Source organism: Antrostomus carolinensis, unplaced genomic scaffold, assembly GCF_000700745.2.
Source record: "Antrostomus carolinensis isolate BGI_N321 unplaced genomic scaffold, ASM70074v2 scaffold38862, whole genome shotgun sequence".
Lineage (NCBI taxonomy): Eukaryota > Metazoa > Chordata > Aves > Caprimulgiformes > Caprimulgidae > Antrostomus > Antrostomus carolinensis.
Window position 1 is genome coordinate 33,240 of NW_010299623.1, and position 24,857 is coordinate 58,096.

General features: G+C 39.2%; 1 protein-coding gene across 1 annotated transcript in view; it reads left to right on the forward strand.

The window, feature by feature from the left end:
- Nucleotides 1–14,658, forward strand: part of LGR5 (leucine rich repeat containing G protein-coupled receptor 5) — a gene marked incomplete at its 5' end in the record, with an annotated part of 36,640 nt that extends 21,982 nt beyond the window's left edge. Inside the window, 7 exons of the mRNA XM_010162861.2 lie at nt 2,646–2,711; nt 2,924–2,995; nt 3,934–4,005; nt 5,744–5,869; nt 10,575–10,720; nt 11,688–11,771; nt 13,568–14,658. Of these exons, the coding sequence (XP_010161163.2) occupies nt 2,646–2,711; nt 2,924–2,995; nt 3,934–4,005; nt 5,744–5,869; nt 10,575–10,720; nt 11,688–11,771; nt 13,568–14,658 (1,657 nt within the window). The remainder of the gene's footprint in view (nt 1–2,645; nt 2,712–2,923; nt 2,996–3,933; nt 4,006–5,743; nt 5,870–10,574; nt 10,721–11,687; nt 11,772–13,567) is intronic.
- Nucleotides 14,659–24,857: the final 10,199 nt, after the last annotated feature.

Genomic DNA, 24,857 nt, shown 5'->3' on the forward strand with positions numbered 1-24,857 from the left:
ATCAGAACTACCTTATTTTCATTCATCCTGTTTCTCCCACACTAGTCTGGGGTTTTTTTCCTCACTGAGGCAGATAATTCAGTGAAGTGAATGGAAAATATAATTAAGGTGTGCAGTTTTGAGTGCTTGTTACGCTCTTTTAGTTTCTTTTCCAACCAGACATAAGTAGCTGATTGAAATTTTGATAGATTATTCCTTGGCATAGTTGGGGCATAGTTTTTATACTACATATCCAATATTATTTTAGCTTGGAAATTTCACTGGAGTTTGCTTAATCACTAACGCAAGTAATCATTGTGTCTGCTTCTTTGAGAATGAGCCAACAGCACTTTCCTCTATGTATTACATCATTAGGAATGTATTTGGTATTAGTTCTCTGTCCAACATTGGAATAGCACTAATTATAACACATTATTTGAATACCAGCATGGATGTCATGACCATTTTCAGAATAAAATAAGTTTTAGTTGATGGAATCAATATAATCATTTCCAGAATGATAAAAGACAGAAACAGAGTCTGTTGCCAGTAGAAAGTCTGCACACAGACTTAAGTTTAAATATGTCCTGTACTATTCAAAACCAACAAATAATCTCACAACAGAAGGCAAATAAATACTGTAGTAATTAATAACTTGTACCATTCATAGTAAAGTACGACTGTCCATTGGAAATTCACATTTTTTACCTTTGAGTATCACCGTGTTTTATTAAAGCTGATATTTAAAAGGATGGGGAAACAATTTGGCAGCAATCTCATGTACTCAGAGTTGCTCTTTCCCCATTCCCATCAGAATGCAACAAGCCTGCCAAGCCCACATTTAGGTTTGCACATTAGTTTTGCTTGTGCCATGAAGTATAACAATGCGCTGAACCCCACGAGTGACTTGGAGACTTGGGGGGTCTTCCTGGCTCACATACGTGTACAAACACTACAAGTGCAACACTGCTTTGAAAGACAATTTGTGCATCCTACCTAGCCACCACTACTTCCAAACACGGATCAATGTTCATGGAGGCTTCCTGGGTGTCTGTGCACCAGCAGTAAAGGTGTAGGTGAGGACACGGTCCCAGCAGGCCTCAAGAGACTACCCTCAGCACAATTGTGTGTGTACCTCAACACAGGAAACAAAATCACTTGCCCTCTCCTGGTGCCAAGAGCCTCATGTATTAACAAAGCGGGAAAATATCCTTAAAAATAAACAAGTAAAATATTTCCTGGAGTCCTAACAGAAACTGAGGGGAGAAGGGGGTTGGTTTGGGGTTTTTTTTCTCTGTGTGAAGAGGGAGTGTCAGTATGTACAAAATTCAAGCTGATAACATATTTTTAAGAAGACCTGTGTCACAAATCTGTGCATGACAGAATAGCCACAGCCCAAAAGACATACCAAATATCTTCTACCTTGGCCTGAAAGTCTCCAGCTCACTTGAATTATCTTCTGTCATGTCTGATTTGGACCACAGAGTACCTATGAAAAATACAAAACCAGAGGCTGTAATCTTCCCTGCTGTAATAAAAAATATACATATATTGATGGTAGCATTTGTGCATAGTAAAAGCAGAGTGGAATACCTTAAAGACACACATGGTCATTACTTGTACGACTTCCACAAATCAAATATACACCATTCTAAATGCCCCTATTGGAATAGTAACAGTGAAAATAAAATTTTATCAAGGAAGTAAATGGGTAGAGATGAACCAGTTTTAAAGAATCTGAAACAGGAGTGAAAAGAGTTTACTCTTTTACATTATAATATTGGATAACTGTGGAAAAGGACATTTTTCCTAATTATAGGCATAAGGTTTTTTTTCTATATGCTTTTCATTAGCAAATTTCCCATTCAGTCCTCCCTGAGCAAGATGTATATATAGAATGAGACTGATGGGTGGTGGGTGCTTGGTTCCTTTTTTTTCCCCCTCTAATTTCTGCAAATTGCCTGGGCTTGGTTTTGATTAGTTATATTATACTATAAATCAGTCCAGATGTTTCAGTTATTCTGTAATTTGTTGAGTTTTGACTCAAGTCTTTTTAAGGCTCTTTTCCTCCACATAGTGATTGATTTCAAAGTTAGTTCCAATATGTTTTTAACCACTTCCCTCAGTTATAAGATATAACAGCCTAAGGATCACAGGCAATACTGCTTACTTAAAAATGTAGAATAGAAAGCTGATTACAGTCCATTCTGATTACCAGAAAAATACGGGATCTTCTCTGAAAAAAATAAGAGTATACGTATTCAGTAGATTATTTTAAATTGTTTAAGTATTTGTCGGAATTTAAACATGATGAATATGAAGTCTGTGATGCAAATCCAATATTCCAAATGAGCAGATGGCCAATATCGTTACTGTAAAACACTCAGAAGAAGTCTGCACTTCAGGCAAGAAATCTTCAGACAAGGAATTTGCAAACATAGGATATGGAGTTAATACATCTTGCCTTTTCCCCTCCTCTCTCCTCCTCAGTTAGAAATCAAAATCTGACAGATGAGAGATGGTAACTGAGTTTTCATATTTCAATTCTTCCATGGGTGTGGATAAAAACAAGTTATTTTAAATTGAGCATGAAGGTAAACAATGAAAGATGTTTTTCTTTTAACATTACTTTGATGTTAATGGGTTTTTTCTCTTTTGTATTACAGGGATCTGTCTTACAACCTGCTGGAAGATTTACCCTCTTTTACTGCATGTAAAAAACTTCAAAAAATGTAAGCATCAGGCTGTCCTAAAAAGCCTTTAAAAGAGGCATCTATATACAAATTTGTTTGAGCATCATTAGCTGGCTTATTGCTGGTCGATTTGACATATCCAAATACATGCCCTAACACTAGATTGAAGTGGAACATAAGCACAATCTAAAACACCCCAAAGTATACTCCAAGTGCCCTTGAAACTGAGGGGATTCTTATTGCTATTTCAGTGACTTGCATCACAATGAAATTGGTGAAATCAAAGCAGACACATTTCAGCAGCTGGCTGCTCTTCGGTCTCTGTGAGTACAGCCCTAAAGCCATTCACCCGGGTTCTCAAAAATGTGGGGTATACACTGTCTTCTCGCTATCTGCCCCACAATGTGCTCATTTCTGGTTTTCTTTGATCTTTCCCTCATTGGGTCGTAACTGTGAAAGCAGAACAAACATTGTGAAGTTTAGCATCTCTAGCCATGAATTCAAAGATGTAAACTTAAAGCTATAAAAGCTGTTACTTCTAAATGCTTTACAGTGGGACTAGATGATCTTTGTAGGTCCCTTCCAACTGAACTATTCTATTCTGTTCTACTGTCTCAGTTGTGAGAGTTACTGAGGCAGAGCTAGTATCTGTTGTCAGGCTCATGTAATGATCAGCTCTAAGAAGCATTAAATCTTTTTATAGAGCACAATAAGAAATAGATTCTAATGTGTGTTGGTTTATAGTTTTCACAGGGACACATATGATAGCAGAGTAATTTTGTTGAGAATTTACTCATGGGTGTAAATCTTTGCAGGATCAAGCCCATACATTTTTTTAAAGACTTCCTTTCAGTTTTTTTAATTTTTCAGGCACAGTAAAGATAGAGATTAGGAAGTTAAGCCTATTGACAATAAATTTGCTGTTCTTAGTCACATTATGAGGACCTCTTAGAAACAGTCCACTTATGCCGTCCTTCTTTCTGCTGCCTTGGGAAGCTGTGAAGCAGGCGGAAAATGACTGTTAGACTGCAGAAGGCATTAAGAAGTTCTAGAGGAAGTTGTCAGTTTAATAGCTAACAACATTAACTGACTAACAGTTGAAAAACCAAAAAAAGACTTTGCACTATGAGATATGCAGAAGTTTATTGAAAATCTTTGCATGTAATTAATACCTTTTTTATATTTAGGCCTCCTAATCAAGTGTATGAAATCTTCCATGTTCACTCAGTGGGTATGTAATTTTCCACTCACTTTTTTGTAGGGATTTAGCTTGGAACAAAATAGAAATTATTCACCCCAATGCCTTCTCCTCTTTACCATCTCTGATCAAACTGTAAGTATTTGTTTTTCTTCTACATTCAAATGTTCACATTTTTCTTGCAAGAGCATACAAAAAAATTAATAACTTACTGCCTCACTCAGCAGAAACTGAAGCTTTCTCTATTCTAATCTTCTGGTCTGTTGAATCCATATTTAAATGGCTGCTTTCTTGTAGTTCAACTCCTATAGTTACGGTGGCAAAGCTGCGTATAACACTGTGTAATCAGGGTGATTTGGGGTCCATGAAGCATATCAGTGTATCTGCCTTTCTTTGTTCAATTTGTTAGCAGTTTAGCCTCTTTTAGCAGTGGGGAATATTTCCTGTTGTGTATCAGGGCTAAGGAATTGTATTCAAAATTAAATAAGAAACATTTTCCAATAAGAATCTTTATTTCATTGTTCTTCATTTGATGGATTAGGTTTTCTTCTTTAGTAACTGCAGCCAGAGTAGTTAGTGGTCAAAACATACAAAACATCAGCAGTTCAATTTTGCAGGCCTTGTTCACAAGCACTTCTTAGTCCTTACTAACTTTTTCCTGTTTGCCACTGTCATTGTAATGCCTCTTTAAGGTGGTTGTTGTCACAAAGGTACACTGCTGGGCATCTACTCACAGATAATCCAGCAGCTGCTGGGAAACCTAAATTTGGAAAGGGATATTCATTTCGGTTGATGTGCAAAGCTTCCCCTCTGAATGGTGCACTGAAAAATCTCCATCAAGAAAATATTGCCTATGGCATCCCTTTTGGAGGGCCCTCCTCAGAACTTCCCTACAGAAAAAAGGGTGAGAGAACATCATGCTGCCAGCAATAAATTGTAGCTTCGGTCGATAGCACAGAACACCTCTTGTATGTAACTGTTGTGAGTAGGAGGACACATACGTGCACACACACACACAAACGCACTTAATCAGAAAAGGCAGAACACCAGTCCATCAACATATCTCTTATGTTTCAGTAGATAGTGCAAGAGACAAGAACTTTGCTGTTAACCCTTGGGCATAAAAGCATTTCAGCAGAATCAGACTCTCCTTCCTCCTTCTTGACTGTTGATCATCTTAAGTATTGCAATGCAGATAATTGTGAAGAGGACTGAAAAGATGTATAGAATAAATAGAAGATTGATGGAGAAATAGAGAATAGAATACCTCTGGACTTCCCCCTCTTTGATTACCATTTCTGCTTGATCACAGTCACTTTTTCATTCACTGATTTTACTTTCCCCATTATGTATCTGTGCCCTGTGCTATCTTTCTTCAGCTCCTCAGACAAACCTCAGCTTAGAACTGTCACTTTCATCTGCTCCAGTCCAGACTCACGATACCCTGAAACACATATCTTCTCTGTACGCCTGACCTGCTCCCTGTGGAGCTTTCAGGGCAGCCATGCCCTCTAGCATCCCACTGAATCTTTTCAGCTGTGGGAAGCTGTTCTGGTACTGACTCCCTTTAATGCAAACAATCAAATGAACAGATTTAAAATTCATTTCCTAGTCTCTAAACTGGCACTATGATTGTTTGAAGACAAAATTTGTCAACGGAGGTTTAGCTAACTGCCAGGAATTACTGTTAGCTTTCTGCTAGACACATAGGTGCATAGTCCTGAGTGGTGCTGCAGTTTTGCTCTGCTGACTGGGGCCTCTGTTTAATGCAGTCATTTTTGATTGAGTTAGAAAAATCTAACCCGTTTTTCTAATGTGATACTTCTAGTGCTGAAAAAAAAATGAGAGCTGATTTTTATTTGCTGTTATACAGGGATGTGTCATCCAACCTTTTGTCCTCTTTTCCTGCGACGGGGCTACATGGTTTAACTCATTTAAAATTAACAGGAAATCATGCCCTACAAAGTTTGATATCATCTGAAAATTTTCCAGAACTCAAGTGAGTATATCATTAAAACTAATAAGCCACATTTGTGCTCATGTGCAATGGAAGGTGTGTCAGTGTGTAACGCATTTTACTTGGTATTGTCAGTCTTTGATGTGTGCTATTAAAACTAAAGCAAATATGATAAAAATGATAGACTTCTTTTATTATGCTCACTTTTAACTGAAGAAACTGTGAAGGGTTTTGAAATATTAACCCCAGTACTTGCTTAATACAAGCCACATCTGCTTCCTGGTGATATGTTTCAAAAGCTATTAAAATAACATTGCTAGCAGCTTAGTGATATGTCCTTCTACTGGACTGTGCTTACAGAACTTTTATTATATTTAATGAGAACACAGCAAATATCAAGGGAAGAATATACTGAAGTTGCAAACTATTTGGCCTCTTCTGTTTGAACATGTTTTTCCTGTAATCTTTTGATTAAGATTCAGATAATACTTTGCCATTATTACTAAAACATTTTTATGCTAGTAATTTTCTGCTGGATGCTCTGTGATACAGGAAGGAAATGTTCTCTAGAGATCATTTGCAACACTGCCAGTCGCTGGGTGACCGCAGAGAAATCACAGTAAAGAGAGTTTTGCCTCTGACTTCAGGTTACTTGGGAGTGTCCCCTAACTCTCCCTTGTTTTTTATATTTTAAATAGAAGGTGCCAAGTGCAACATGCATTTTGTCCATGTTTTACTGTAAAAGGTTTGTTATAAAATTTGAAACAATTAAACAGTGTGCACATAGTTACAGAATCACAGGGTGGTTGAAGTTGGAAGGGACTTCTGGAGGTCATCTTGTCCAACCCCCCTGCGCAAGCAGGGTCACCTGGAGCTGATTGCCCAGGACCATGTCCAGATGTGCTTTTGAATATGTCCAAGGATGGATTCTCCTTATGTCCTCACTAGATTTGCCTTTTGCACTGGAGAAGTCTCATGAATCTTAGCAGGCAGAAAACAGAAGGAGACATTACCACCAATGAAAAGGACTGGAATGCTTGGAGTTCTCAATAAGGGGAGTCATGAGTAGAAGTGCACAGGTGATTAAACCTCTGCATACAGCGCTAGAAGTATCCACAGCAGAACACTTCTATGGTGGCATGTTAATATAAACAGAGAGAAGAGCTGCAAAAAATGGTTCCAAGGTTAGGAAACAATGCCTTGAAAAACTTAGTAAGCCCAATATTTGTAGTTTGTTACAGAGGAGATTGGGCAGTGACTTCATCACAGTGTATGAAATGATTCTATAACATAAACATTTGAAGTACTAGAGGTCTTACACCTCTTTTATGCTACAGACCTTCAGATGGGTCTCAGAGGTCAAGAAGCAAGTACCATAAGAAACCATGAATGGTTGAGGATGAGCTTCTGCCATAGTTTTTCTTCTCTCTCTGACTTTGCCCACATGTTGAGGCAAGTGACAATTCTAAAATACCTGAAGGTTCTTTAAAAGAATGTAAACACAAGCAAATGGGTTTGTCCAACCTAGCAAATATATAGTGATGTATGTACCATGGCCTAGAGGCATAAGAGTTGCTGCAATAGTCCTAGAATAATCCACTATTTAACTGCTCAAAATGCAACTGTGGTGTATTTAGTCTGGGTGAGTAGTTAACAAGGATGTGTCAGGCAGTAGCTTAAGTCTTTAAAAAGGTATAAAAAGTACGCTTAATATATCTAGAGTTGTTTAATATCTGTAAGAACAAATTATATCCAGTTAGGAAAGAATGGGGCAAAATCCTGACCTGGAGTCTGCAGGACTTTTACCATGAAACAAAGTGAGGCCAGGATTTCACACAGGATCACTGTACAGACAATGCAAGAAGCACCAAGCTTGAACAGAGATCTAAAACAAAATGAAATTTCACCCTTTGTAATTGTTGGAATTAGACACTATTACAACATTAAAGACAAATTCCAGTATAAAAGCTTCCTGCTCATCTAAATGGGTCATTGCTGTTCCATACACAGACGCGTCAAAGAGCTGAGCATCCTCTGCCATACCTTCAGCAATGGCTCGAGAATGCTCTACAGAGCTGAGCCCAGCCTACTGTAGCAAGCTATGAGGAAATAAAATCAGGCTGCTAGCCACTCCTTCCTTCTTTATCTGATGCTTTGGTTCAACGCTGTAAAGAACTCAGTGCTTTGCTCCATCCATCATAACTGTGCCTTCCCACTTCCCTTTCCACCCATGAGGTGGAAAACAACCTTGTGTTCTCTGCTGCTTCATCTGAAAACAGAAAAAAGAGCCATTCCTTGCTGCAGGAAAAAAAATATCAAGGATACAGATATCATCAGTAAGATAAGCATCATATAAAAATAAATTCAGACAGTGTTTCTAAAAAAGTTTAATTTGACAAAGTCCAAATCTAATCACCAACATCAAATAAGCATCAGCCATAAAAAGGACTGCTCCCAGCACTGTATGGCTGAGAGTTGCTGCCATTTTTTTTTCTTTTGTTAAAAGGAGTTTTTGCAAGAAAGAAATTCCTCTGTCACCAAGAATTGCTGATACTAATTTCTCTGCATTGCGAAGTGTTTTGTGCTCTTCTTCTGGGTCCTGTTCATTCTGTGCAATTACGCTTTGCACACCGATTCAGAAGCGTCGCCAATTTGAGGCCTATATGTATATCCTAGTAAGCCAAGGTGGGGGCGAGGGTGACTCTTCAGGTTTAACAAAGGGTGCGAGAAAGACCTACAGAAAGGATAAGAACTGAGAGTCTTGCTCTTTAAAGATAATTTAAATGTGCTGGTGGTTTTTTGGCTACTTTATTGAAGCAGTGGACTAGCACAATGTGAGAGGTCCACATTTCCAGTCTATGACAGTCCAGCAGGCTGGTAGAAGCCCAACAGCATTTGGAAATCTGTCATTATTAAGCATATAAAGCTGTTTGAATAATTAGAGAGTACATTTCTGTTAATCCCTTGAGCTTAAAATATTCAGTAGCTGTTCATTTCCCCAGCTATATCAATGTCTTCAAAAAGGTCTGAAGCCACACGTTGCAGTGATCACCTTGCAGAACTGTCAGTGTTTCTTTTGATAAGTTTGTTTGTTTGTTTGTGGGGATTTTTTTCACAAAAGGGGCATTTCTAGTTGGGGATTGGGATTTTTTTTTAGCCCAGGCGACTAGCTATGGGTTAGTCTAGTAATCTATGGGTTTAATAATAGTTTATTTCAGAAGAGCTTCTGGGAAATGTGTTTAAGATGTTTAATCAAGGTGATATCCTTATTTAAAAGATAGCATGCACAGCAATTAATTAGAAATGAAATATTTAAATCTGCTGGCATGAGGTTGCTTGATAGTTAGATCTTGGTTACCATGAACTTTTATTGGAGTACCTTAAAAATACCTTATGTAGCTTTTTGTATTGGATACAGATTATTGTTGCCAATTCCCAACAGAAATGTAAGTATATAGAATCTAAATGCCCAAAAATATACTAATTTAAAAATCACTTTAGATTTTAGGGCTCAGTTTGTTCCCTTTTGTATCAAGCTTTTGGCTAGTTTAAGTCCTGAGCACCGGGCCTGATTCAAACAGATTTCTTTGCAGATTTCCCAGAGGGTTAGATGTTGCTTGGAATACTCATCATGTTAATTTACATTATTAACCAATTGAAAGTAATCTGATAGGAGGATATAGTTCTGGTTTATTCCTTTTAAATTAAGTCAGAATAACTTCTGTTCATCTCTTTACCTTTGAATTTTTTGGTTTATCGGGCTTTTGGAATTAAGGTGAGTTGTTAGGTTTTAGAATGTACTATTGGCAAACTGCAAATTAATTCTCTCTGCTGCCAGAGCATAAAACAAATCTAAGGAACAGACGAAGTAGTCTATAGAACTTGAATATATGTAGTTCTTCCATACTACTCCAGCATTTGCGCATCCCCAAAGGAATTAAATTCAAAACATACCGAAAATGAGCAACTTTCTGACAAAAGAAACCCTGAAAGTCATTGAAACTCAGTTATGTGTTAGGAATACCAATGATTTTAAAAGAGTTAGGAATGAAGATCCAGTGTCCTGCAATAACTGTGCTCATTTCTAAGACAGTTAATAAAGTAAAACCTTTTCCTCAGTGACATCTGTTTTCATACACAATGCCTTCCTGATTCATTCACCTTTTGGTTTAGAACGCTGCTTTCTTGATCTGTGCACAAAAGACAATCTCTTTTTTGCCATCTTACTGTGAAAAGAATTGTATGTGGAAAGAGGTGGATAAAGTTTGAATTCCAAAAGATCTCATTCTCCCCGAACTGGAGAAATTCCATTTGGGAAGTGACATTTTGGTTCTGCCTGTTAGGCAGGTAGATGCAGTTGTCATTTTTGGATTAGCTTTTTTATAAGAAACCATTAAGAAAGTAACATGGAGAAACGGTTGAGTTGCACTGTAAAATCATTCAAAATCATAAAATAGAAATACTGTTCTAAGAGTAACATTCACTCAATTGCAAGGCACATATCGCCCACTTTCATATCTCCCATGGAAATGCATAAGAAAACTTCATTGTGCCTTTACTAAAATGAGTTTAGAAATCGTCTGCATTTCTGATGTGGAATTTTATTTGAGTCCCCTCATTTTGTATTATCAAGACTGATTTTTACCCACAGATATTTTCACCTTCAGTCATGGTTATTTAAACAAGTTCCTTTGTGCTAGCAGTAGAAGAGCAGTAAAATCCAGCATGCTTCCTTATTCTTCTACAGGGTCATGGAAATGCCTTATGCTTATCAGTGCTGTGCCTTTGGAGCTTGTGAGAGCCACTACAAAATCTCCAGCCAATGGAACAAAGATGAGAATAGCAGCATTGACGATTTTCACAGGAAGGATGCTGGGTTGTTACAAATGCAAGGTAATAGTCATCTTTGGCTTTTAAATCTACCTGAAGGTTGTGAGCAGCCGGTGATGTTAAACAAATCCAATATATTCTTACAGTCACAGAGGCAGCCTTTCCCTCTCTCTTGCCCGATAATATGTTATTCAAGCATTCCTATGCTTAGCAAACTCATTTTTTTCAGGTCTGCCTTTCATATTTCCATCCAAATAATAACTATAATAACGTGGGAAGTGAAATCTTTGCGTTATTTGAGATTTTATTTTTTATGCTAGTATGTAACCCCACACAAGAGCAGTCCAGCAAAGATCCAGTTTCTTGCCAGCCTTGGAAGCAGCAACACATCCTTGGCTCTCCTGCTGTCCACACAGGACATGTGGGGCTACTTTGGCATAGCTGCCAATATTTTTTTCCTGGCACTTTCTGGGTACCAGCAAGTGCATCTGCTCTTCAGGATGGAAGACTATGGCATTTTTCTTCCCCTAAGGACAGGGGCTGTTGCTTGACCTGTTACATAGGTGCACACACACATATGATACCATCCTGCTGCTTTCTGTGCTATCTCTGCTCCTGCAAAGCAGTAAGTCTCAGAGTTTGGGGCTAGCCCCAGCAAGAACAGAGCCAAGAATATGTAGTAGAGTGATGACATAAGAAACAGAAAAATGGAGGTTAATCCTTACTGCCCTGGCACAACAGCAGAATTCATATTTTAAACCTTTTCCTCAGCAGTTGTCACACTGCAAACTAGGTAATGGAGAATGTACCTGTAAGTGATTATTTTCAGAGAAGTGATAGTACCAACTTTTAAAATAATCCTGAGTTCAGTAATTCAAAACCATGTAGGCATACAGCTGCTTCTATTCGCAGTTTGGCAAGCAAAGAGACAAGACCAGGCCTTAAATACCACAGACATTTTTGCAATTTGTATTAAAAGAAGTTTTCCTCAAAATTGCAGCATCAAATCTGGGTATTTTCTCCCCCACAGATGAGCGTGACTTTGAAGATTTTTTTCTTGACTTTGAAGAAGATTTGAAAGCTCATCATTCAGTGCAATGCTCACCTTCTCCAGGTATGAAACTACCAGACAGACAGGAATCCAAGCACAGTATTACCAGGTGTTCTAGGCACAGAACAAACTCTGAATCTGCTACTAGGATAGTAACATGATGTCTTGCAATAATTTGATGAGATTAACACAAATACATTGCACAATAATATAAATTTTGCATTGAAGTCCGGAAAACTATTCAGCTACTAAATTCATCTATGAGTGTAACAGAAGTTTTACCCAGTTCTCAGGCAGATCCTCACTCCAGGCCTCTTTACACAGGAACTGATGCCCTTATCGTGGGAATGAGAGAGCAAAGGCTCTGTTCTACCAAGACATAGATGATAAAGGGGAGCAGAATCTTTGCTCGCTCGGTCTTTTACAAAGCTAAAGTAATTCTTCTCAACTTCACTGATTTATTCTACACTTGAGCTTCTTGATCAACACACAGTTTAGTTCAATGTCTAGGAAATACTAAACACTACTGTATTGGTGTACACAGTCCATCACAAAGGACCCCCAGCACCGTCATTTTCTTTGTAGAATAGTGTTATCTCTGCCTTCACAGTGTGGCAGAAAGGAAAAAGAAATACATTGATTGAATTGCAAAGCTAGAGGCCACAAATTCCACAGAAAGTTTCCTTTAAGGCAAGGCAAGAACCATGTCTTTGGAAGGTTGCTTCTAGCTTTAGCAGCCATGGTCATAAGTTTTGCTTGCTTGATTCAGCAAACATTTTACCTAGCCATGCTTTCATCAAGAAACATGAACAAAAAACCTGAAGTGACAACTAGTACTTCAGCATTCATTTGAAGCCAAGATTCTTGTTTGTAACAGCAATTAATAATACATTTTTTAAAGTTATGTAAAGAGGAATAGAAAAGGCAGGAACCCAAAGAATTTAGAACCATTTGACCACCACATATTCTCCTATGGCCTAAATATAACTACTGAGTTCATGCAAACATCTCTGTCTTCAAGGTAAGTTATCACCAGACCCAAGAAAAAATTAATTTACCTTCCATGCTGATCTTTCAAATGGTATCTTAGAAAAACTCATGAACTGACACAACAGATGCTTATGCCTACTTGATGGCAACAGCTCTAGTCACGTGGAGTGCATCTGAGCTGCAGGGAGAAGCACAGACCACTGTGAAGGACTTGCTTTGAGAGAGCATAGCTGCTTTAGACTAAGATAAATAACATTTCTCAGACTGCAGAGCATTCATCTTCAGCTGCACAGCATATGCACCTCAGTTCTCTGAGAATACACAGCAGGCTTCAATTGTAATGACCAGACTTCAGCTACAGGTCATGAGAAGTCCCTCCAGAAAGGCAGCACTACCAAATGCAAAGACAGCTGAAATTTTCTTGGACTGTGTAATGACATGTTATGAGATAGCCAAAGTGCATCTGTCCATATCCATTATGTCATACTTCACCAGGACTCATTAGCAACCTGTCCCAGTTTAGTGAGAAGTATCTTTTTCAGATTTTTTTAACACACTGGAAAACATCACAGCATTCCTTGAAACTACAGACTGGACATTCACATTGTACTTGTACTGCTAGGCAAAAAAAGAATTCATAGACTATTCAGGTTGAGGGACAAAGACAAAGTGACCAGTAATGCAACATGAATATGACCAGCATGTTATCAAGCTCTTGGATTACTCCAAAGGAAAAGCAAATTTCCAGCTCCCCTTTTGGCTGTGCTAAGAATCTGCAATAAATATGAAATTTAATGTCTTAGAAAGCACAAAATTATTTTTTTATTTTACATGGGTTTCCCTTGCCCTTTTTTATTTTGTCATTTCAGGTCCCTTCAAACCATGTGACCATCTGTTTGGTAGCTGGCTGATCAGAATTGGAGTGTGGACCATAGTGGGTTTGACCTTTATTTGCAATGCACTGGTGTCTGCTACAGTTTTCAGATCTCCGTTATATGGGTCCTCCATAAAACTTTTGATCGGTTTAATAGCTATTGTAAATGCCTTGATGGGTTTGGCCAGTGGAGTACTGGCTAGTGTGGATGCATCAACTTTTGGTAGTTTTGCTCAGTATGGAGCCCAGTGGGAAAGTGGAATTGGTTGCCAAATAACTGGTCTTCTCTCCATTTTTGCCTCAGAGGCTTCCATTTTCCTCCTTACTCTGGCTGCACTTGAACGTGCATTCTCTGTAAAGCACACTACAAAGTTTGAAACAAAATTCTCCACTGCTAGTGTAAAAATTGCCATTTTCTTTTGCTTTGTGTTGGCACTAATCATTGCAGTGATACCACTCCTCACTGGGAGTGAGTATGGAGTTTCTCCTCTTTGTTTACCACTGCCATTTGGAGATCCCACTGCAATGGGCTACATGGTAGCACTGGTATTGCTGAACTCCCTCTGTTTTCTGGTAATGACTATTGCTTATACAAAGCTCTACTGTAGTTTAGAAAAGGGAGAACTAGACAACATTTGGGATTGTTCTATGGTCAAACATATAGCGTTGCTACTTTTTACTAATTGCATTCTTTATTGCCCTGTGGCCTTCTTATCTTTTTCCTCCTTACTAAACCTCACTTTTATCAGCCCAGAAGTGATTAAGTCAATATTGCTAGTGATTGTCCCACTGCCTGCATGTCTAAACCCACTCCTTTATATACTTTTCAATCCACACTTTAAGGAGGACTTGGGAGGTCTACGAAAGCAAACTTTGTTATGGAAGAGATCAAAACATGCTAGTCTGATCTCTGTGAATTCAGAAGATATAGAAAAACAATCTTGTGACTCAACACAAGCATTGGTAACCTTCACAAGTGCCAGCATATCATATGACATGCCTACCAGCAATTCACTAATGCCATCATCTTATCAAATGACAGAAAGCTGCAATCTTTCATCAGTCGCATTTGTTCCATGTCACTAGTTTCAGCGGTAGTACAGAAAATAACTATGTTTACAAATTTTTTAATCCGGAAAGTAAGTATGAGTGTGTGTATGCAAGCCAGAGAGTGCCTCTGAGTTATTGTTACACACATCAGAAAACAGACAACAGCAAAACTTGCAGCAGGCTGAAAATCCAATACTTGAGCCTTCTCAGCTTGCTTCCGAAATGCTGGGGTGAAGAGAGAAATTGAAAGCTGCTGCCATTTGTGCAGTAGTATCAGCTGCTCTCTTGTAAAGTAGCACTACTCAGAAAGGGCATCAGCTGGTCAAGAGCAAAAATACCACATTAAATTGGTAAGCCTTTTTTTCAAAGCATCACCTGATACAGTTTGTTTTCAGGGGTTGGGTTTTTTTTCCTGTTTCTTGTAATTTGGTTGTAAAAATAGCTTTTCAGTGCCATGACTGTTTTTATAAACTTCTGTGTATGGCGCTCATTCAGCAAGGTATCTAGATGGAAGAGCATTCCTGTTGAACTCCTCAAGTTTCAAAACAGACTCTGATGAAGTTCCCTGTTTGATAAAGCTGACTTAATAGTTTAACTGGCAATGGGTTTGGTTTTCAGAAGTCATTTAACTTCACAAAGCATTTTTAATTGTCAGCTAAACCTACAAAATTAACATGGTGTGAAAGATCCTGTTAAGCACTTATAATTGTAAATGGCAAACCACTGGCACATGAATATTTTTCTAGTGAGATTCTGCACAGTTTAGTCCTGAATTGCTACCATGTCAGTAGAATTACTCACAAAATTACTGCTGGTAAAATTGTCAGACAACTCATAGAATTTGAGGGTGGAAAATACTACATAGAAAGTCATCAATACAAAGATTGGTATGCTGAGGGCAATTAAAGGACACCAAAGGCACTCATATTAGAAGCATTAATATAAGGTCATCTGTCTAGGAACAAAAACTGTAGTCCTGCTCATGGCATGATCTCTGTCCTGTGAAACAGCGATTCTAGAAAGCCTCTAGAAAGCCTCTAGAAAGCCTCATGGTCACTAGTCAGTTCAAGATTTAGAGGCCACTGTGTCCTTTTGGCTAAGGAGAACCAATATCCTTAGCCAAGGCAATATCAAGTAGGAGTGAGGAGGTTGTATGATTTATGCTCTTAGCACTGATGCAAGCACTACTGGGATATTTCAAATGGTTCTTGCATTCACATGCTGTAAAGAACATTGTGAAATTGAAAAGGATAAAAATATCATAAATTTAAAGCAGCTTAAGAAAGAAGTTATTTGATCACAGTTTATAAGTAGCTACTTCTTGGAAACTGGAGTTTGAGAGCAGAGAACCGCAGAGTCAAGAGGAGAAGAATCTGGTAAGATCAACTGGAAGTTGACATTAGGGATATGTAGTATAGAAATAAAGGTGCAAATTCTTGACTGTGATGGTCATTAGCTAGTGGAACTATCTGTCACCAAAAATGTCTAAATTCAAAATTGATATGTTGCCAAAAAAAGGTATTGGAGCAGCTATTGGAATTCAGAGACTTCCGATGGCTTTAATTTAGGAAAAAGGTCAGGTTAGGTTAGATTAGATTAACAGAGTTCCTCTCTGGCTTTAAATCTGTTAATACTTCGCTGAATCACAGCATGTATGTTTACATCCCAGTTAGAGAGAAGAGACTTCAGGACTTTGACAAGTCTACTGTCAAAATATCTCAGACAACAGAGCCACCTTCACTTCCCTAGAATATCAGTCTTTGACCCTGGCCAAGCCATCAGGGGATATTCCAGTATTCCTTGCTCACAGCTGGCACATTTGCTCGAGTGAGCTGATAATTTAAGACACAAAAGTCCACAAATTTACTTTTTTGTTGTTAAAGATAGCTCCCTGAGGAGTAACATTTAATAGCCCAGTACTCACTGCTCAGTTAATGGCCACTCAACCTCCAGGTGAATGAGAATAATTTTTTAACATTACCAAGGTTAGGCGAGCCCAGTAATTAAGGTAATCAGTTACAGATGATCTCTGTTGTTCATTTGTTACTGTGTATAATACTTCCTGGGACTCAAAGGACAGATTTTTCACAATGGATAATTTGTTGCCAACAATGGATATGCCTTGATTTTCTTGTCCATTCACACTAGCATATTTTTAGTTTTGCAGTTACAGATGGCATCAGTTGACTTTGGCTGACATGTTCATCCTTCAGGAAAAAAAATGAACCAATGCCGAAATTATGTGTGATAAAGTCAGCTGAATACTTATCTTAATCCTCTATCTCTTGTGGCTTTCGAAGCAGTACAGCGTACAGCTGGAGGATGGTGTCTGAAATCACTTTGGATTAAACAGAGGCTCAGTCAACCGTTGCACAATACCTATTACTATGTTTACTTAGCTTTAATTTAACTGGGGTCCATCTGTGCTGCACTGCTTAATGTCAGTGAAATTCCTTTCAGCTCGCTATATTTAAGAAGTTTGTAAAGTGATTTGAGAAGCAAGATAATGTTATAATTCTAAAGACTAGTTAAAGAAAGCTTCTTTTATCAGAACTTTTTTAGCTTGCAGAAAGTCCTAAAGGCTTTGCGTCTTATTTTTATAAGCATGTTTGAAATATTTTGATCAGATATTTTAAACTTGAAATTGTTAAAATTCATGTAATAGATTTTTAAAGTAAAATGTGTAAATATAGAGCCGTATTTATTATTAGAGTGAAATGCAGCCACAGTAAAGGACGTGAGATTAAGCCCTGTACAGTTTCATATTGATATTTGCTATATTTTCTGCTCATATATATGACTAAATTCATTATCTGTAAATAATATAATGTAAATGTGTAGTGATTGTAAATAGGTGATATGCTTTCTTTTCTATCAGTGTTCCAAACATATGTAAGTTGTAATAAAATGTGACTACACAGTAAAGAGCGTTTAATCAGGACCTAACACCTAAAAAAATTGCATGCATCCTCAATTAATCCTTCCTAAGTTATTGTAATACTTACACTAACCTCCCCAGATCTCCAAAATTCTTGGCAAAGTAGGAATTACAGGTTGTGTGCTCTCATTAGGTGGCCAAGGAGAAAAAAAAAAAAAAAAAAAAGAATAGCGTTTCATTTCAACACAGACTGTCTTTTACCAAAACTCCACTCACAGATGCTTATGAAGAGATCGTGCTCCCTGTGCATGCTCTCCAGATCTCAGTGACAACCTCTAACGATTGCCACATGCAAGACTGTCACCTCTGACTGTGTGACAAGGACACGTGTGAGATCAGGTGAAGAACATGCACAAGTTACCAGCAGGCTTCAGACCATATTGGACCACATGACAGATGGGGTTCTGCTGCACTAGGCTGCTGCTTCTGGTGAGACAGCAAATTTTCCCACATGCTTCCTTGTTTTCTCTCCAATCCCTTATGTAGCAGATGGAGCAAGTCAGGAGATTACCAAACAGCTGGCAAAGTTCATCCAGCAGAGCAGCAGTAGTACCAGCACGTACAGAATGCATAGGATGCAGATGATGAGGGAAAATGAAAGAGGGGGCCCAAAACATGGGCCTTGGGAAGAGTCGGTTTGCCCAGGCTGCACTAGAAGTTACAGCTCAGTTGCACTAAAGGCAGGCAGCAGCTAAGCACAGCCATGTCATCATCTAGGCATCAAGGAAGGCATTGAGACAGTGACTGCACTCTTGTTAGGAGGTCCTGCAGCACAGGACAGTTATATGTGCTTGGTTTTTCAGAGATTGTGATTTGTAGGTCATTTCTGTGAAGCACCTGAAAGAAAGAGGTAAAATACCAATGAAGTAAAAACTCTGAGAAAGTAATCATTTACTCAGGAATCCATTCTATATGGCAAGTAACAAATTACGAAGATTAAAAAACAAACAAACAAAAACCCCAACAAAGTAAAATGATCCTAGATATAAATTGACTTTAGCAGGGAGCGTGCTGGATCTCAGCGTGGGTGAGGAAGCTAGAGTGGATGGGGTCATTTCAGCCAGAAGGGCCAGTGGAGAAGTCATTTTGGTGGGTGAGTTTCAGAATAGTCTTATTGAGGTGGGAGAGAACCAGCAGTGAATAGAGATGAAAAGGCATTAATTATCTGTAGGAGGAGAAAAAGCTGACGCATGACAAAGATAGCATAGGGGAGTGCATAAACCAAGGAGGACAGAGGGCTTTAAGAGACAGAATGCAAAGACAAGGGGAGTTTTATGGGATATTGTAAAGAGTGGTGGAGTTTTGGGAAGGATGAAGAGCTCAGAGTGGATACAAAAGGATGGATGCAGCATGATGGCTGAGGAGACTGAAATGGTAAGAACACAGGCAGTGTAGATGCTTTCACATACACATATTTGCAACAGACAGCATAAGTAATATTAGAGCTGGGGGCCGTAAGGGAGAAGACTGAAATTGTGTTATTTGAGTAGGGAAATACTATGGCTTGAACATATAAAGGAAAGAGAATAACTACAAAGGAAGAATGGGCTGGTTAGTGAAAGCCTCAGTGCAGAAGGGAAAAAGAGGCATCAAGGTTATACATCTTGGACAAAAGATTTTTATTAATTTATGTACCAAATAGTCAGCAGTAGTGCCTGTGGTCACAACTTCAGTGTTCTGGGCAATGTACTATCACAGCTAAGTACAGGTGACTTCTCCCTTAAAGCACTTATGCCACAGACACATAGTGTTACCTGCAGTAACAACTGAAGGAGAGCTTAAAGGCTCATGCAGTGGGTTATTTTGGTAGAGCAGCGAGAGCACACCACCTGCTCATTACTCTGGCACACTGGATATTTTAGATACGTTACTGAGTTTTATCTGGGAACTCAGTCCTCAGGGAAGTTAAGGCCCTACCTGGAGTGCTGTGTCCAGTTCTGGAGCCCCCAACACAAGAGAGACATGGAGCAGCTAGAACAAGTCCAGAGGAGGCCACGAGGATGATCCGAGGGCTGGAGCACCTCTCCTATGAGGACAGGCTGGGAGAGCTGGGGCTGTTCAGCCTGGAGAAGAGAAGGCTCTGGGGAGATCTCATAGCGGCCTTCCAGTACCTGAGGGGGCTACAAGAAAGCTGGGGAGGGACTTTTCATAAGGGCAGTTAATGACAGAACAAGGGGAAATGGGTTTAAACTGGAAGAGGGTAGGTTTAGATTAGATATTAGGAAGAAGTTCTTCACTGTGAGGGTGGTCAGACACTGGAACAGGTTGCCCAAGGAAGTTGTAGATGCCCCCTCCCTGGAAGTGTTTAAGGCCAGGCTGGATGAGGCTTTGAGCAAGCTGCTCTAGTGGAAGGTGTCCCTGCTGATGGCAGGGGGGTTGGAACTAGATGATCTTTAAGGTCCCTTCCAATCCAAACCATTCTATGATTCTATGATTCTAAGTTGCAGATACATGAATTGCCGAGGATGAAGAGCTAGTCAGAGATACAAGTGAAAGCCATAATGAAGATGGGATCACCTGTAAGGAAAAAGGTTGGGGATAAAGGCCAAACCTTAGCAGACACTAGCAGGAGAAATGCTGCATCAGCTGGGCATGTGGCTTCAGACCTCATTCCCAAAATGGGAGAGAAGATCCCTGGGTAATCTGGCAGTTATACTTGATAACAAATTGAAGCCAACCACTTGCACAGTCCTTGCTGTTGCTGCTGCTCCGAATTTGCTTTCTGCCTTAGTGGCCTACATATACAAGACAGCAAGAAAGCTGCTGCTGCACAAAGTGTCAGCCTGTCTCCGATCTATATCATCTGTAAGAGGAATTTCAGCTTTACAGTATTGGGCACCACTTATTTCCTCCGACTGTTTTATGAAAAACTGGAATAACAATCTCATAATCAGACATTTCTCTCTCATCGGTTTAGGTTGCTGTATGAAAGATAAGGTCTTGCTGAAAACCTCATTACTCAACTGCTTCAGAAAGGCTTAATTAAAAATGTTTGTAGCAAAATTAATGTTCTTGCTTCCGGAAAGCACTGAAAGACAAGGAAGTAGAGACAGAAGAGTAAGAACATGCATACTGGAAATCTAACAATAAAAGAGCAGAACTAGGATCACAGCAGCAACAACAGTGTTAGAAAAATCCTTTCAGGATCCATGAGGCACAGTAACTATGCAGGTGCTCAGGTGCAGCAGGAGAACACGGCTCTCAAACTCCATCCTTCCACCAGCAAAGGATGGACCAGCATCTCACTGACCACAATAAGCACCTCATGTTCTCTTTCAAGTACACGTGCCAACCAAGGGACAAATCTGTAATTCTCCAACAATGTTATTGTAAAAAATAATGTGAGTGTTATTGTAAAAAATTATGTGAGCATTATTGTATATTATCTAAACTAAGCCTAAGAAATTGATTCAACTCTTTATCTGTCTTTGCTTGAACAGGGTCCCAGCTGCATGAGATTGGTAGTTTTTAAAAGTGCAAAACTAACCCATGCTAATAAATAAAGTAGAAGGAGTTCCATGTATTATACCTCACACTTGCAAGTGTGCTGGAAAGAAAAGGCACTATCAACATTAAGAACATCTTGTTCACATAACGAGAATCACAGACTTGTGCTCCAGTGACTCTGGAGACACAGGAAATATGAGTATGTTCCCTCCATAAAACAATTTGTTGTGGCATTGTCAAAATTATCTAAGCGTCTAATCTCAGTCATAGGAAAAAACAAACATTAAGAATATTCCTCTTGAGAGCTGGCCCACAGCCAGGATTTCTAAAAAACTCAGTCACAGACAAAGAGTCCACTCAAAATCCTTATTTAATCTTTTCACAGGTGGCAACATTTTCCACTTGTCAAGCAAAAAATATGCTTCATTAACAAGGGAAAAAAACTGTCCATCTAAAGACTTCCACTAAGTATTATGCATGCACATACCAAGAGTCTTCTCCAACTGGCCTTGAAAGTCTCAGGACTCCAAACCTAATACTTGAAGGAAATTTCAAACATCTCCTTTTTCATCTGGTGTCATTCTTTATATGTAATCACTGTTTTGACAGGTGTTTACAGTTATTAATTTGGTTCCATGGTGGCTTCTCAGGACTATCTATAGATGTCACTGCAGTTATTATCAGCATTACCAGTTTATGAACTGACCTGTTGCTGGAGGAAGGAGCTCTCTGGGCCTTCTAAGAAAAAAGTAATTGGGAAGATGGTTTTACTAGAAATTGAGCTTTCATTTCTTGCAGGAAGTACCACAGCCTTCTGGGAAATCCTCCTAGGCTTTCCTCTTTTCGGGTTAACTATGGAAATGGACTCCATAAAATTTTGTGTGGCCAGGGAATGAATTCTAGGATATTAAATCAGTCTGAAGTCTACAACATTAACAAGTGCCTTAGAATTTTTCTCCCTGAACATCATCATCAGTCACCAAACAAAAGAGGAGCCAAGATCATTGTTCCAGGGAAGTACATAGAAGAGATGATTGATGAGAACATGTCTAAACCATGGCAAAGTAGTCAAGTGGAAGAGCCAGCCATCAGCATCTTAATTCATGAAGTGGGAAATAGTTCCCTGATTTAACTGAATGCCCTACTGTGAATGCAAAGTATGAGGACTTTTGCTTTATTTTATACATACTTGTCCCAGTGTACAGACAATCCCCCATATTGCTGGATTTTCCCATGATTGGTTGGTTGGTTTTTTTCTGTAGGTTTGGAGATATTCTGGAGTTCATGAGATTTCAGCATATTCCTCAATACCAATTTTATACAGATTTCTCAAGGAAACTGGCCATTGCTTGCCACTAGGGAAGCCACAGCTCTACATGTTTGCTCTTTTGTTTGGTGATGACATGGTATGTTTGATACTTGTTAAATTCGGTCTCATAGGTGAGCACGGTGGAAGGCCCATTTGTAGAACAGAATGGGACAGAAAGCCATTTCCTAAAAATGAGCTTAATATACTTACTTCAAGTTTCACCTGCAGCTGCTTGGAAATTGTAAGAACCTTGAAGGAAATAATGAAACATTGAGTTTTCCACTGGACTTGTCTCCATTTTGCAAACAAATTTAACATTAGCCCACATCTATTCCCATCCTGTGGAATATAGAGAGGCTTGAGTGCTCCAACTGCCAGAATGGTCATCACTTACGTTCACACTTGAAGATCTAAAATCCATCGTATGAGGTCCTACTCCAAAATACAAGAGTATAACAAGTCAAACTTTGCAAGACCTATGCAGCAAGAAAGCATCTCAATTCACAGCTTTCAGGAACAATCTTGAATCTACCAATTTTCATTCTAATCCAATTAGCTAACTTCATATTTAAAGAGGCAAAACCAGGACTACATTCATGACATTCCATGTAATGTCATACAACTTCAGTATGAATTTCTTAAGGCTAGGGCCTAGTTCTCTCCACATTGAGCACGGTTCAGGCACTTCATTTACCACACAGTCTAACTCCAGCAACAACTAAAGTGAACTGAGGCTTCCGTATTGGACAGCAGGAAAAAAAAAAACTCCTGTGCATATTTTAAAGTCATAGAATCATAGAATCATAGAATGGTTTGGGTTGGAAGGGACCTTAAAGATCATCTAGTTCCAAGCCCCCTGCCATCAGCAGGGACACCTTCCACTAGACCAGGTTGCTCAAAGCCTCATCCAGCCTGGCCTTAAACACTTCCAGGGAGGGGGCATCCACAGCTTCTCTGGGCAACCTGTTCCAGTGTAAAATGCCCTGTTATGATGAAATACCCTGATTGTGTAAGGTCAGTGAGGAGGGAACACCCTCAGGGAATAAGGGTACCTCTTTTGGCACTATCCCATTCATTTACTGCACACTCCAAAATGCTGTTGCCCTGAAGGTGGCTGCGGTCAGTTTTTCTGCTCACCAGTTTCACCAAAAAGCTCTGCTGCCTTCCTTTTCATACAAAACATGCTTCTATGGGTGATACTGGTACTTCTTCAGTGCCATCTCTCTACATCCCACTCCTCTCATGCTTCCAGCTAAGTGATACCTATCTGGCCCATCAGTTTAGATTCTAGAAAGTTTTGCAGTTTTGGGGACTTGCGCTCTTGCTTGTGCAAGGGGAAGGGGACTCTATATCACCTCTTAGTTTCTAGCAGTTTTCACCCCAAACTACAGAATAACAATATGAGTTACTAGAGCTGTTGGTGGTATAGGCTGTAAATCTTGGTGTCCTGCACAGGTGGAAACGCTACCGTCATCAGGTCAGAATAGGCTGATGCAGAGTTGCCCAATCATACATTGACTAATGTACAACCACTGCAAACACGGGCCAGTCAACTGAGATATTTTTGCCTGCTTTTGTGGGCAAGTTTGCATTACTACCTGCAAAGCCAGTCTAAAACCATTTCAGGGAGCTGTGTACTCCAAGGACATGAAGACCTTTTTGCTTCCATACCCATTTTAAGAATTTAAATTTTGCCTATGCACAGCGTAACAACTATTTAACTACGTCACCCTAGTTTTGAAGAATAAGATTTAAAGAAGATCAGTCACAACATCTTACATTTTCTCCCTCTTCTAGCAAAGACCCACTACAGTTGAGAAAACCATCTTAATAGGAAAATGAAGTGAGCAAGTAGGGATCACTTCAAAAGAATCTACATGAATGCACAGCACAGGGTCAAATCTCACAGAAACATGGAGTCCCCTGCATAGGTTAAACACCCTCATCTTGAAATAATCTGCAAACTGCGTGATTAGAGAAAGCAAAGAATCCATCTACAGGGCAGGTCAAGGAGCACAATGGTGGTAAACTGATTCTAAATGGCTGCATAAAAGTGTTATTTGGGAAATAATTCCAGAATTCAAAACTGATTTATTTGAGAGGGAGATAGGTTATCAGGACCAGGGACGAAGTCACATAACAGGGTAACTGCAACTAGTACATCATTTCTATTTTTGTGAGGAGTTCTTCCCGTCTATTACCCTCTTTTTGGAGAAATGCACTAGGAAAGAGAGCCATCCTACACCTACGTTTTGAAACCGAGCACTTCAAAAGCAGAAAGAGTCAGATGACTCAGTTCTTACTGGGCCGACCTGGAAATAACAGCAGTCTTGGAGACCTTACCAAGGAACAAAGATCTGACACCAAAACTTCCTTAGCTCTGCACAATGACCAGGCCCTTCTCTTACTTACTTTAACCACAGCATTTCCCAAGAAAGATGTTGAGGGAACTATATAACCCATCAGGCTGTGCCAATGTGGTATGAAGAGGATATCTGGAGGAAACATCAGCAATTATGTCTATGCCAAGAAAGCAATGGT